This window comes from Macrobrachium rosenbergii, chromosome 45 (assembly GCF_040412425.1).
Source record: "Macrobrachium rosenbergii isolate ZJJX-2024 chromosome 45, ASM4041242v1, whole genome shotgun sequence".
NCBI lineage: Eukaryota > Metazoa > Arthropoda > Malacostraca > Decapoda > Palaemonidae > Macrobrachium > Macrobrachium rosenbergii.
In genome coordinates, this window is record NC_089785.1 from 34,563,260 (window position 1) to 34,578,382 (window position 15,123).

General features: G+C 38.9%; 2 protein-coding genes across 10 annotated transcripts in view; both read left to right on the top strand.

Moving 5' to 3' along the window:
* Positions 1-14,789, top strand: part of LOC136830006 (uncharacterized) — a 21,128-nt gene extending 6,339 nt beyond the window's left edge. The window contains exons 2-7 of the mRNA XM_067089182.1: positions 664-849; positions 1,909-1,977; positions 13,304-13,831; positions 13,948-14,031; positions 14,284-14,571; positions 14,607-14,789. Of these exons, the coding sequence (XP_066945283.1) occupies positions 664-849; positions 1,909-1,977; positions 13,304-13,831; positions 13,948-14,031; positions 14,284-14,571; positions 14,607-14,789 (1,338 nt within the window). The remainder of the gene's footprint in view (positions 1-663; positions 850-1,908; positions 1,978-13,303; positions 13,832-13,947; positions 14,032-14,283; positions 14,572-14,606) is intronic.
* The window catches only part of LOC136829919 (high affinity cAMP-specific and IBMX-insensitive 3',5'-cyclic phosphodiesterase 8B-like), a 318,075-nt gene that overhangs the window by 117,267 nt on the left and 185,685 nt on the right, over positions 1-15,123 (top strand). For 2 of the 9 annotated variants that reach the window (XM_067089088.1, XM_067089093.1), the window contains exon 2: positions 7,064-7,122. The exons of the other annotated variants lie outside the window; for them this stretch is intronic. The gene's annotated coding sequence lies outside the window, so the exon portion shown is untranslated. The remainder of the gene's footprint in view (positions 1-7,063; positions 7,123-15,123) is intronic. 9 annotated transcript variants of the gene reach the window in all.

A 15,123-nucleotide genomic window follows, 5' to 3' on the forward strand; every position in this document is an offset into this window, starting at 1 on the left:
TCAAGGGCGCAGAGAAAGGTAGAGGGGAAATTTTTGTCCAGGACATAACTTTATAACACAAGAATTCTTAAAAATATCATTATTGTTGTTATTATTTATTATTCAGCTGATGAAACCCGTTCATGTGGAACAAGCCCACAGGGGCCATTGACTTGAAATCTGAAGCTTCCAAAGAATATTAAGGTGTTCCTTAGCAAGCAGTAAGAGGAAGTGAAGGGAAATACAGAGAAGAGATCTCACTTATCAAAAAAGAAAACAAAAAATAAATTTAATAAATATACAAATAGATACAAAAGTATTAAAATGCAATAAGAATATTATTAAGGTAGTAATGTATTCTCCACCAAGGTTATTTTGGACGAGGCTGTTTGGAATAACCCTGAAATTAGGTCACTTGGACAAGATCAAAGGGTTAGGGTCAGAGATTGTGTCATGATTTTTTCCAAGGTCATTTAAACGAGGTCGAGGTCACAGGGAGAGGATTAACAGAAGTCTTGGCCAGGCTATGAATTACAGAGGCTTAAAATTGCCCGAAAGGATTCTTAGGACAAAAGGCTGTTCTGTGGATTTTGCAGAAGAACATTGGAGAAGGTAAAGGTTAAGGTTACTTATCCATAGTAGATGTTTCTTTCCTGGACATTATTTTGACCTGCCATTTTATAGGAGCTTATTCTTGACACCAGTATTTCATATGATTACAAATTGGGCCTTAATTGTTTACCAAGGTCATTTGATTTAAGATTTAAGGTCATCAAGCCACAAAAAGAGTACCTTCCACGCCTGTGTCAGCTGTTATCGTTCAGCAATCACAAATATCAAGGCAAAATGGGAGACAGTCATATCTTATGCGTAAGTTCTCAGGAGGGACAATACTATGCAGTTTTCTTCAGAATACTAACATCAGTGGATCTTTTATTGAAAACAGAGGTCTTAAGCAAAATAACTCCATTTCAGTATCCTCCTTGCCCTGAATTGAACCCTGGTCTTTGCTTAAATACTTCTAAAAAGAAGCTAAAATCTATTTTTCATCCTTCCTCTCAAACATAACCCAGCAGAGATGATGCAGAGCGCACTTACGTCATCCAATCTGGACAATACGTCATTCAGACCACATTTCGCTTGTCTAATGAGGTCCCTGTTTATTCAACAGTGTCATATCACTCCCCTCCACAGATGAGCGCCCTCTACTTCCTGATTACGATTGCTCTCAGTGTGACTGGTTTCCATATTGATCGAGAGATACGGGACAAAAGAGCAGAGCAGGAAGACTTCTGTTATACCTCAGCCTTGGTATCATTGTTCAACGCCAAACAGCATCTTCCTTCTCTGCTTTGTCCTGTAGCTCGTGGATGATCTGTGTGGAAACATTTGGTGGAGGAGATGGGTTAGGGACACCTGGTAAAGGCGCGTTAGAAACAGTGACCCCGACTGGGGATTAAGCTGAGAAGAAGAAGAAGTTATAATCTAGATTCACAGTATTGCTTCTATTTCAACTGGGGAGGTGCCGAAACTCCTTCCTTTACAGTGGGTAATTTTAGTACCGATGTCTTAAAAGCATTATATCTGCCAAGGACCATAACAGATAATAAGAGACCAGGGAGTTCTAGAATTTTAAGTGGTTTCTGTGTCCTTTTTTCCCGACTCAGGATGCTTAGAAGTTGGTAGAGTTTCTCATCCCCGTTCCCTTTCTTGAACGAAGAGTGTTCGTTGGTATGTCATAAATGGTTTTCATCATCTGTAAGACCAGCTAAGTGGTACACGTGTACTACTTTTAATGGCTATAATCTTTATTATCCTTTTTTTATTTGCCCCATCTTCTGTCGTGTGATCTCGGATTAGTGCTCCTACATATTGCTATATATTGTTACTGCTTTCTTTCTTTAAATCTTCAGGTGGAAACCCTTTCAGACAAAGTCAACAGACTATAATAAACTCAAGAGGGCTCCAATGGAAAATCAGCCCGTACGGAGAGACAAGGTATAGGTAAAGATGATATATATATGAGTATGAGGGAACAGGAAATAAAACCGATGCATCTAAATTCAGGAGACATAAGCAGAGAGCAGGAATGAGTTTGCACTAGGCGAACTATTCCACATTTTAGTTGTAGCCAGGGTAAACCTCTAGCAAAATCTTGCTCGTTTTTGTTTTCCAGTTAAAAACACGGACTGTTTTTCTTGCCAGCATCTACTACCTCCGTACACCTTTTTTTTCATTACCACTTGCGATGTCTGCTTCTTATCAGCGCTCTTTCGGAACTGTCTTGAGTTTGCCCTTAGAATTGTCATCTCCCTTTTGCTATTCATTTGCTGGATAGAGGACTTGGGGGTCACATTTCTTGAAATTTTGCCGTGGCTTTTACCCTTTTTTGGGATCACATTTCTTGATTTTCTGCCGTGGCTTTTACCCTTTTCTTGGGGTCACATTTCTTGAAATTCTGCCTTGGCTGTTACCCTTTTTTGGGGTCACATTTCTTGAAATTCCGCCTTGGCTTTCACCCTTTTTTGGGGTCACATTTCTTGAAATTCTGCCTTGGCTTTTACCCTTTTTTTGGGGTCACATTTCTTGAAATTCTGCCTTGGCTTTTACCCATTTTTTGGGGTCACATTTCTTGGGATTTTGCCATGGCTTTTACCCTTTCTTGGGGTCACATTTCTTGAAATTCTGCCTTGGCTTTTACCCTTTTTTGGGGTCACATTTCTTGAAATTTTGCCTTGGCTTGTACCCTTTTTTTGGGGGTCACATTTCTTGAAATTCTGCCTTGGCTTTTTCCCTTTTTTTGGGGTCACATTTCTTGAAATTCTGCCTTGGCTTTTACCCTTTTTGGGGGGGCACATTTCTTGAAATTCTGCCGTGGCTTTTACCCTTTTTTGGGGGTCACATTTCTTGAAATTTTGCCGTGGCTTTTACCCTTCTTTTCATGACCTCAGTCCTCTCAATCTTAGGTCGAAAGGTGAGAGGTTGCAGTGACGTGCAAGAAGAGGCTGTTGGTACAGGACTTCTGTCTCAAGGCAACATGAGCCAGTGTCACAACACAAGCGATGAAGCAGAAGGTCTAGATATGACTCATGACTGTTTGTGAAAACCAGATCCTGAATATTTATCCCCCACCTCGAGCGTAGGTCTTGTCTAGGAGGATTTTTTTTTCTTTTTATGCAATACGTGTTTGTTTCTCTCACTTCACCTTAGGTATGAGGGACACAGACAGACAAGGGAAATATACACGTACAGTACCCTTTGACAAACAGACAGATAGACAGACAAGGGAAATATACACGTACAGTACCCCCCTTGACAGACAGACAGACAGGCAGACAGGGGAAATATGTATGTACAATACCCCTTGACAGACAGATAGACAAGAGAAATATGCACGTACAGTGCCCTTTGACAGACATACAGGAGAAATATACAGGTACAGTACCCCTTGAGAGCATACCTTCGTAGCAACCAGGTGTCCTCAAGTACTGTAAACCTATTTCAGTTGTAGAGGCTTTCAGAAGAATTCCGTTTGTTAGGAGAGCATAAATTCTTCACAGTAACAAATTCTGGTAAGCAGTCCTCTGTGGTAAACTTTCATGACTCGCTATTCGCTCGACGTTTGCAAGAAGTATTATTATATTAGAGGAAGAAAATGATTTTGAAAGCTTTCAGTTTTTATGCATATCTTACATACAAACCTTTTCATTTTACTGCGGTGTTGTGTAAAAGGTGATCAAAGAAAGAAGCGGTCAAAAAGCGGAGAAAAGAGTGAAGGTAAATCAAAAGTGTGAAAATTCATAGATTCTAAAATCTCAACTATCCAGCCATTGGAGGTTCTTGATATTTTGCACCAATGTTGTTTTGTCGACAAATTATTATTATTATTATTATTATTATTATTATTATTATTATTATTATTATTATATAAAGGTCTTTTCAATTCTTCTTACTATTCCCCTGTCTTCAAGGGTGATATCTGCTAAGAGGTAGCCAGTGTACATAATCTGCTCCGCGTAGGGGGAGTTCCTCGTTGGGCGAGCAGGTTCCGTTCTCAGCTAGCACTCTGCTGGCCGCGAGTTCGAATCCCCGACCGGCCAATGAAGAATAAGAGGAATTTATTTCTGGTGATAGAAATTCATTTCTCGCTATAATGTGGCTCGGGTTCCACAATAAGCTGTAGGTTCCGTTGCTAGGTAACCAATTGGTTCTTAGCCACTTAAAATAAATCTAATCCTTAGGGCCAGCCCTCTCTAGGAGAGCTGTTAATCAGCTCCTCAGTGGTCTGGTTAAACTAAGATATACTTAAATTTTTTTTTCCGCGTAGGGAGGTAGTGCCGTCAGTTCACCTCATGCGGCGTACTGTAGGTATTACCCAGGGTTCTTTGCAGCGTCCCCTCGGCCCCTACCTGCAACCCCCTTTCATTCCTTTTAGTGTACCTCCGTTCATTTTCTCTTCCATTCTACTTTCCCTCCTCTCATGGCGCAACTGCTTTGAGGTTTTCCTCCCGTTACATCTTTCAAAACTTTCTACTGGCTGTTTCCCTTCATGCGCTGAATGACCTCATAGGTGCCAGCGCTTGACCTTTGGCCTAAATTCTATATTCTATTCTACATAATCTGCTCTTAGCAGAGATCAGCCTAGGAGAAAGGAGAACAGGAAGAATTGTGAAGGACTTGTATAAAATCAACTCCACTGATGCTGCCATCCTATTTAACAGAACATATTATTATTATTATTATTATTATTATTATTATTATTATTATTATTATGGAACAAGCCCACAGACGCCATTGTCTTAAAATTCAAGCTTCCAAAGAATGTGGTTTTCATTAGAAAGAAGCAGCACTTTTAAAAACTGAAAACTGAACCATACCCATTTCAGAAATCACGTCTCTCACTCCTTTCTGTAAGTAGAAATAACCAAAACGCAATAATGGTAAACATAGAATAAAGAGATTTCAAGAGTTCAGACACCCAGAGCAACCGTAGTGATACCTCAGATAGGTAGACAGTAAAGTCTAACTATTGATTGACAAACTTTCTTCACGTTCCAAATAATGTTGTTATTGATGAAATTACTGTGTTCACAGAAAGGAGCCCAGTGAGGGAGTAGTGCCGACAATGCACCTCACGCGAATCCTTCGGCCCCTAGCTGCAACCCCTTTCATTTCTATGACTGTACCATCGTTCATATTCTCTTTCTTCCACCTTATTCTCCACCCTCTCCTAACAATTGCTTTACTCTCAATTTCCCTTCCAACGCTGAGTGACCTCATAGGTCGTAGCGCTTGGCCTTTGACCCAAATATTATATTCCAATGCATTGCATTGCATTACATTCACAAGAAGTGGGTGGGAGTGCTTCCGTGTTTGAGCCACGCATCACGACCTTGTAGAGAACTTTGGTATTCAGGCGAGAACTGTATTCATAGGAAGTCAGTGACAATACTGTTGTATGCAAGATGGTTTCGATGCTGAAATAAAAAGCGTGCCTCGGCGAGGATGTCGTGCAGCTGGAACCTGCTCACAAGTTCAAGCGAAGATGCAGGTCATTGCTGCCCTTAAAAATGCTCTACTTGTGTTTTACTTACCTTTTTTATCGGTGTATTTATTCATTTGTTAAACTGTTTTTTTCTCTTTTAATAACTGATCTCTACTTTCTGTTAGTTCTTTCGAATGAACACCACAACATTCTTTGGATGCTCGAATTTCAAGGCAATGGCCCCCTGCGGTGGGCTTGTTCCGTAGGAATAGGGTTCTTCACCTTCTGAATAATAATAATAATTCAACCATCTGATTACAGGAAGAGAGAGAGGAGGGGCAGTAAACATCGCGAATAATGTTATTAATGTGAATAATAGTATAATTTTAGTCTAATTCTAATGGATGGCTGACATGAAAGGTGTTAGTATTGTTGGTACAATTCATGATGCGTTGCTCGAGCTTAAATGTGATTGCGTGCCACTTCTGTGTGTGTGTGTGTGTGTGTGTGTGTTTTGTGTTTTGTGTTTTTTCCTTTTATGTTTATTTATTTTAAATGTCTGTTTTTTGATTGATTTATTTACTCTACGTTCACATTGGTTCTTTATGTTGCTTGTCATGTAGGGGAATTATAAACAGCCTCTCTCTCCGTAGGGGGTTAGTGCTGTCAGTGCACCTCACGCGGCGCGCTGTAGGCATTACTTAAGGTTCTTTGCAGCGTCCCTTCGGCCCATAGCTGCAACCCCTTTCATTTGAACCTCCGTTCATATTCTCTTGCTTTCCACACTCTCCTCACAATTGTATCATAGCTGCTGTTACAGCTTTGTAACCTTTTACTCTCAACATTCCGTTCAGTGCTGAATGACCTCATAGGTCCCAGAGCTTGGCCTTTGGCCTAAATTCTATACTCTATCTGTCTAAACAGCCTCTCATAAGACCCAGATTTTGGAAGGAGATGGGTTGATTGCGAATCGATGAGAGAGAGAGAGAGAGAGAGAGAGAGAGAGAGAGAGAGAGAGAGAGAGAGAGAGAGGTAAGCTTTTAATAGTCTGTCGAAACCCGAAATAATTGCACAGTGCTTCCTGCGTGTTCTCTCTCTCTCTCTCTCTCTCTCTCTCTCTCTCTCTCTCTCTCTCTTGGGAAAATGTTCATATTTCATGATGGCTCCGTAAGTAAGGAATGCTTTTAGTCTATTTATCTATCTTATCTTGCGACGCCAGTTAATTATCGATCAATCATTCAATAATTTTATATCTAACCATCTATGCCTTGGCTCTTATCAAATTACAATAATAATAATAATAATATTAATAATAATAATAATAATAATAATAATAATAATAATAATAATATTATATTATTATTATTATTATTATTATTATTATTATTATTATTATGAAATTTAGGTATTGCATCCAGTATCACATAGCAATTTGTAATCTGTTAAAAACCCACCATTTGTCATATTTGTAAAATAATATTTATTCTTTAGTTGGGAATTACCAGAAAGTCAATTAGGTATATTTATCTGGTTAGTATTATTGCTGTTGCTCAAGTCACTGTCCCTGTTTATTGATCTGATTATTTTTGTTTGTTTCAGGTAATCGGGAGTAGACCCTGTCGTCCCCGGCTTGCTGGGTGGATGCGCTTTCTCCTGAGGTTTGTTGTTTTGCCCCCCCTCTCTCTCTCTCTCTCTCTCTCTCTCTCTCTCTCTCTCTCTCTCTCTCTCTCTCTCTCTCTATTCGTACTCACACACACGCATATATATACAGTATATACATATATATATATATATATATATATATATATATATATATATATATATATATATATATATATTACATGCATACGTAGTTTTATATATATATATATATATATATATATATATATATATATATATAAAACATGCATACAGTAGTTTTATATATAAATATATATATATATATATTTAAAGATTCGTACACAAAAAAATGATTCATTTCCCATTCCATATGAAATTTTTTTCGATAGAAAACATTTGAAGGGAAATGTTTGGGAAAAGAGAAGTTTTCAGTTCATAGTGAGTGTCACTTGTAGGTTTTACATATTTCAGCAGCAAAAGAATAATAAGAATGGATCTTACTGAGTCCAAATCTTTGAGTTAAAAGATAATTTTGGATGTTTCCTATATTTTTTTCGACGTACTTCAACTCCTTTTTTTGCTCAGTTTGGAACCAGTGTATCGTATCTTACTTTAGAAAAACAAATGGTCTCCAGTTTCAGTTGAACCCCGGAGGCGGTGCTGGTGCCGTCAGTGCACCTCACGGGTGCACTGTAGGCATGACTTAATGTTCTTTGCAGCGCCCCTTCTGCCCTTAGCTGAACCCCTTTCAGTCCTTTTGCTGTACCTCCGTTTATAGTCTCTTTCTTCCTCAACCCTCTCCTAACAGTTGATTCATAGTGATCTGCTTGGAGGTTTCCTCCTGTTACGCCTTTCAAACCTTTTTACTCCCAGTTTCCCTTTCAACGCTGAATGACCTCATAGGTCCCACCGCTTGGCCTGTGGCCTGAGTTCCATGTTCCTATTCCCCAGTTTTAGTTTAAGTTTTGGTTACTTGACTGTCGAAAAACTTTCTCCGAAAGGAGGTTCTTCAGCATTCGAATCTGCCAGTGATAGTAGTGAGCCTCATGCTTTTGCTCGTCTTCTCTCAAGATCATCATCAGAGTATTATTATTATTATTATTATTATTATTATTATTATTATTATTATTATTATTATTATTATTATTTGTCTATCACAGTCATTCTTTTCGACTGGGTGGTTTTTATAGTGTGGGGTTCCGGGTTGCATCCTGCCTCGTTAGGAGTCCATCACTTTTCTCACTATGCGCGCTGTTTCTAGTAGCACACTTTTCTGCATGAGTCCTGGAGTTACTTCGGCATCTGGTTTTTCCAGATTCCTTTTCGGGGATCTTGGGATCGTGCCTAGTGTTCCTATGATTGAGGGTATATTTCGATTTTCAGGTCTTGATACTTATAAATTTATTCTCTTTCTTTCTATCTACTCTGGCGTCCCATGGTATTGCGACATCAATGAGTGATACTTTCTTGTTGATTTTGTCAGTCAACGTCACGTCTGGTCTATTGGCACGTATCACCTTATCTGTTCTGATACCATAGTCCCAGAGGATCTTTGCCTGATCGTTTTCAATCACTCCCTCCGGTTGGTGTTCGCACCACTTATTACTGCAAGCTAGCTGGTGTTTCTTGTACAGGCTCCAGTGGAGGATTTTTACTACTGAATCATGCATTATTATTATTATTATTATTATTATTATTATTATTATTATTATTATTATTATTATTATTATTGTGTAATAAAAATCCACAATTATATAGTAAATATATTACTATGTAAAATATGTAAAATAAACCAAAGACTTTCGAACACTTGAACGGTGTTCCTCATCAGTGCTAATAGTAATATATTTACTATATAATTGTGGATTTTTATTACACATTGTTTTTCACGAAATTGTGAATATATTATTATTATTATTATTATTATTATTATTATTATTATTATTATTATTATTATTATTATTATTATTATTATTACAATAGTTTCACCAGATCACTGAGCTGATTATCAGCTCTCACAGGGCTGGCCCGAAGGATTTGTTTTTATTTATAATGTTTTTTCATATTTTGTCCATTAGTTTACAATTTAAAAAAAAAGTTGTAACTGGATCATTTGCAAATGTTGAAGTTTCTGACAAAATTTCACTGATTGATTCATTTCCCAAACTTGATAGCCGCTGCTGCTTATACTTTGGACATTCACCCTAGTGTTTGATTGTTATCATTGCTTGACACTCAGAGCATTCAGGAGCAGGAAATCTAGTGTCAGACAGAAGTTACTCTATAGGAACATAAGGGAGATGAAAATGCTAGAATTATTTGATAGTGTTATGTTGAAATTATTTCCTCCTTGTAGAGGCTCAGACGTAGGAAATCTGATAAATGAATTAACTCTCTGCACATGTTCCGTGAAGACTATTCCTTTATTCCAATGCAAAGAATGCTTTGTACCTCGTGGCATAATATGCAATGTATTCCGACTCCTCTTCTTCTTTCGACCTTAATAATCCCACTACATAGCAGGGAGGGTCGGCCGCTCGTGACACCTTTCTCCATCTATTTCTATTCCTTGTATCTGCTTCCCCTAGTCCCCCCTCACTCATATCTCTCCTCACCACATCCATCCATCTGATCCGCTGACGCCCCACACTCCTCCTCCCCATCACTGGCGTGTTCTTAGCTCTCTTGATTGGTTCCACCTCCTCTCTTCTTGTTACATGGTCATAGTATCTTGAGGAGCTTCCCTAGCCTTCTCCTGTACTTTACATATACCACACATTTCTTCTTGTATCTTGACTCTCCCTCCTTTCCAGTAGTGATATTCAAGCAATCCATCACACCATCCTCATCTTGGTCCTTTCCAACAGTCCCTCCTCTTTCCTCTTAAGTACCCAAGTTTCTGCCCCTACAATAGTACGGGCCTGATAACTTACTGAAACAACTCCAGTTACTTCTCTCCATTTTCCCCAAGCTTCTTTCGCTCTCTGTCTCTGTCTCCTGCTTTCTCAGTACCTCCCTCCTCTGTCATTATTGACGTACTACAAGTAATCGTCAGTTGTATTCTTTAATTTTGTGGGGAAAAATGTTCAACAAAATTACCACGACCTTGTTTTTCTCAAATAGATAGTTTATTCATGTTTTTCCCATGTTGCGAAATGCCACTCAGATGTCGCGGGTTCGCGTCTCCTGTATCATGATCAGTTACTGCTGCAGTGTGGGGTCTGCAATGGGAGGTTGAAACCACCATTCTTTGGAAGCTTGAATTTCAAAGTCAATGGCCCTGTGTGCTTGTTCCATGTGAAAAGGTTTCAACTACCGAAATAATAATAATAATAATAATAATAATAATAATAATAATAATAATAATAATAATAATAATAATAATAATGTGTTATCAGAGTACTGTGTTTTCTAATTCATATTTTTCCTGTATCTTTCGTAATTCTGTTTTTCATAGCAATCTTTCTCCAGTATTCAGTTGTCTGCAGCTTTTTGTTGTATATGTGCTGATTTCTCCTTCAACATCTTGTTGTTTGCACATTAATCTCTGCTGTCGATTTTTCTGTCTATCTTTGAAGAGCGACGGCCAAAGGGACTGGGAGCCTGATGCTCTTTACCAACCCAGGCCAGAAGGGAACAAGAAATAAAAAAGAAAGGTGTGGCTTGATCATGATGCCACAGCATTTGCAAGTCTTTCTTTGAATAGTCTATGCTGAGTGAGACTGTTTTCTCTGTAGCTGAGTCGAGCCTTTTTCTCTTTTTCGTTTTTAAACTCCTTAGAGTCACTGGATTCCTTTCCAGACTGTTGATAGGCTTTCTATAAATGACTTCTTTCACACGGAGTGGGCAATATCCTTTGGGTCCTTAAAATAACACAGCTGAAAGTCATGGACTTTGAACAATGGTGAATCATTAAGAAGGTAAAGCATGTGAACTGGTTTTGTCCTTGGGAAAAATGATTAAGGTAAAATCACATGGGAATTGGGGCAAATTCGTTTTGGTAACTTTGTATTATTATTATTATTATTATTATTATTATTATTATTATTATTATTATTATTATTATTATTATTATTATTATTATTATTATTATTATTATTATTATTATTCAGTAGATGAAACCTATTCATATGGAATAAGGCCACAGAGGCCATTGACTTAAAATTCAAGGTTCCAAAGAATATGGTGTTCATTTGGAAGAATTCAGAGGAAGTAAAGTGAAATACAGAAAGAAGACTCCCTCTTATTAAAAAAAGATAAATTAATAAATAGATAATTAGATAAAAATGCATTAAAATGCAAGAAGAATAGTATTAGGGTAGTAATTCATTGAATCTTCGCTTGAATTTCTAAAGTTCCAATTGCGCGACATCCTCAGTAGGAAGGCTGTTCCACAGTTCAACGGTTTGAGGAGGAACAAAGGACCTCTGGAACTGAGAAGTTCGACAGCGAGGCACATTTACTGCATATTGGTGCTGCTGCTGTTCAGCGAATCTGGTTGCTCTCTCTCGGCAGGAAAAGGGATCAGGGATCAATTGTGAATGTGAAAGATCTCTGTTGAAATGCCACTTATGCCATGAAGAGTTTGGGATAGCATTTACCATCATGGACTCAATGATTTGGAGAGGCTAGTTGGAGAAGGTTTGTTGTGTCTGTTGAGCCACCGAATACGTTTGCAAATTTCTTAGAAATCAAGTTGCCTCCTTGCACACATTTTTAACTAAGCTAAATGATTTTGCCATAATTCAGTAGTGGGAATGCTACATAGATTTGTGGTAGTTGTTCAGCAACCTGAGGTGACAGTGAGATGGGATTTATGAGCTCCTATCTGCTAACATTAGGCCTTTCTTTCCTTCATTCATTTACCTTCTGCACTTCTTTCTCACCATAGTGAATTTTACCCATGTCAGGCAATTCCTTCTTTCTTTTCTATTCTCTTAGTTACATCATTAGCTTGTGTTCTGCTCTGTTTCCCCATTTGTTCATACTTTGCTTCCTTCTGTTCTCTTTTTCTTGAATAGTCTGCTTTCTGGGTTTCAGTTTTTCTTGATATTCTGCTTTCTAAGTGTCTGTGCTCCTTCACACACACTACTACCCTGTTAGTGCTCTATTTCCAGTTGTTCTCCATTTGCTCACACATTGCTTCCTGCAGACTCCTTCATTTCGTGTTGCACCAACTGTTGCAGGGTACAAAGGATTTAAAAATTTACTCATACAGTTTTATCAGTGCAGAAAATAACTAAATTGTGCTGATGAAAGTAAGTATTTGCACAAATGTCTTGAGAATGCAAGACAGGTATGGTATATAAAGACGGCACATCAGTACTCTTGAGTGACGAGCTGTGTTAACCGGGGCTTTGTGTTGTGGTCGAGGGTTGGTGTGCAATTAACTATACTTGGCTGCTTTGTAGCGTCCCTTCGTCCCCTAGCTGCAACCCCTTTAATTCATTTGGCTGTACCTCCGTTCATAATTTATTTCTTCTTACTTTCCACTCTCTCGTAACAATTGATTCACAGTGCAACTGCGAGGTTTTCCTCATGTTACACCTTTCAAACCTCTTCACCGTCAATTTCAGTTTCAGCGCTGAATGACCTCATAGGTCGCAGCGCTTGGTCTTTGGCCTAAATTCTGTATTCTATCTTGGATGCTTTGAAAGTACTTAAACTCTGACAACACTGGAAGTACATCCACTAAGCAATGGAATCTCTCTACTTCAAAATTTTGTTTAATCTGGTGCGCCATCAGAATGTTTCATCACGCTTGGAAAATCTTACAGTATCACAGGTTATTAAGGCTTCTATGGCATTTGGTTGCAGGTTACCATAAGTTACTTATACTGCAGCTAGTTAGAGTAAGCGAGGTCTTAATATTACATTACAGTGCCATGCATCATTACTTTAACCCTGCCAGGAGTACCTCTTGCAGTGGTTCTTGTGTAATGCGCTGTAGATAAACTAGAGGTGCTGTGTAGTGTCCCGTCAGCCTCAGCTGTTCAGCTTTTGGCTTTTTTTTTTTTTACACATCCTCAGTTCCCTTTGGTCTCTTCCTACCTAACTGTTCAACTTCTTTAACTTTACATTGTTTAAATTTCCTCCTGAACATGAGGACAAAATGTAGCTGTTCCAGTTTCCCCCTGCACATGAGGACAACCTGCAGATGTAGTCTGTCCTCGTGTTCAGAAGGAAATTGGAACAGCTACTGTTTGTCCTTGTGTTCAGGAGGAAATTAGAACAGCTATTGTTTGTCCTCATGTTCAGGAGGAAATCGGAACAGCTACAGTTTGTCCTCATGTTCAGGAAGAAATTGAAACTGCTGCAGTTTGTCCTCATGTTCAGGAGGACATTGAAACAGCTACAGTTTGTCCTCATGTTCAGGAGGAAATTGAAACAGCTACAGTTTGTCTTCATGTTCAGGAGGAAATTGAAATAGCTACAGTTTGTCCTCATGTTCAGGAGGAAATTGAAACAGCTACAGTTTGTCCTGATGTTCAGCAGGAAATTGAAACAGCTACAGTTTGTCCTCATGTTCAGCAGGAAATTGAAACAGCTACAGTTTGTCCTCATATTCAGTGGGAAATCGGAACAGCTATAGTTTGTCCTCATGTTCAGGAGGAAATTAAAACAGCTACAGTTTGTCTTCATGTTCAGGAGGAAATTGAAACAGCTACAGTTTGTCCTCATTTTCAGGAGGAAATTGGAACAATTACAGTTTGTCCTCATGTTCAGGAGGAAATTGAAACAGCTACAGTTTGTCCTCATTTGTCCTCATGTTCAAGAGGAAATTGGAACAACTACTGTTTGTCCTCATTTGTCCTCATGTTCAGGAGGAAATTGAAACAGCTACAGTTTGTCCTCATTTTCAGGAGGAAATTGGAACAATTACAGTTTGTCCTCATGTTCAGGAGGAAATTGAAAAAACAGCTCATGTTCAGGAGGAAATTGGAACAGTTTGTCCTCATTTGTCCTCATGTTCAAGAGGAAATTGGAAACGGTCTACCGTTTGTCCTCATTTGTCCTCATGTTCAGGAGGAAATTGAAACAGCTACCTTTTGTCCTCATTTGTCATGTTCAGGAGGAAATTGAAACAGCTACCGTTTGTCCTCATTTGCCCTCATGTTCAGGAGGAAATTGGAACAGCTACCGTTTGTCCTCATGTTTAGGAGGAAATTGAAACAGCTACAGTTTGTCCTCATGTTCAGGAGGAAATTGAAATAGCTACAGTTTGTCCTGATGTTCAGGAAGAAATTGAAACTGTTACAGTTTGTCCTGATGTTCAGGAAGAAATTGAAACAGCTACAGTTTGTCCTGATGTTCAGGAAGAAATTGAAACAGCTACAGTTTGTCCTGATGTTCAGGAGGAAATTGAAACAGCTACAGTTTGTCCTCATGTTCAGGAAGACATTGAAACTGCTACAGTTTGTCCTGATGTTCAGGAGGAAATTGAAACAGCTACAGTTTGTCCTCATGTTCAGGAGGAAATTGAAACAGTTTGTCCTCATGTTCAGTTTGTCCTCATGTTCAGGAGGAAATTGAAACAGCTACAGTTTGTCCTCATGTTCAGGAGGAAATTGAAACAGCTACAGTTTGTCCTCATGTTCAGGAGGAAATTGAAACAGCTACAGTTTGTCCTCATGTTCAGGAGGAAATTGAGTTCCAATTTCCTCCTGAACACGAGGACAAACTGAAGCTGGTTGCAGAGCTTTGAGTGAAGGATAAATTAGGTTACACTGTATTCTAGCTACCTCCAAGTCACCCTTGGGCAAGGTGTACACCGTGTAAGCCTCCCTTGCCCAATAGATTATTTAGTCGAAGGCTGAAGGAGCTTCCCTTGAATGGGAAAGTGCAGTTGTGGGCAAGTTTTGGCAGACAGGAGACGGTTTCGCATCTGATCTTATCAGGGTCACATTAGGCCCCACTGTAGCTCTACTGATTTATCTTGTTGAAGGATGAGATTCCACGTAGTGGGGCTAGACAGCCCATGTCAGTTACTGGTTTCTTAAAGATCTTGCATAGGTATGCAAGTCAAAGGCTTGCTGTGG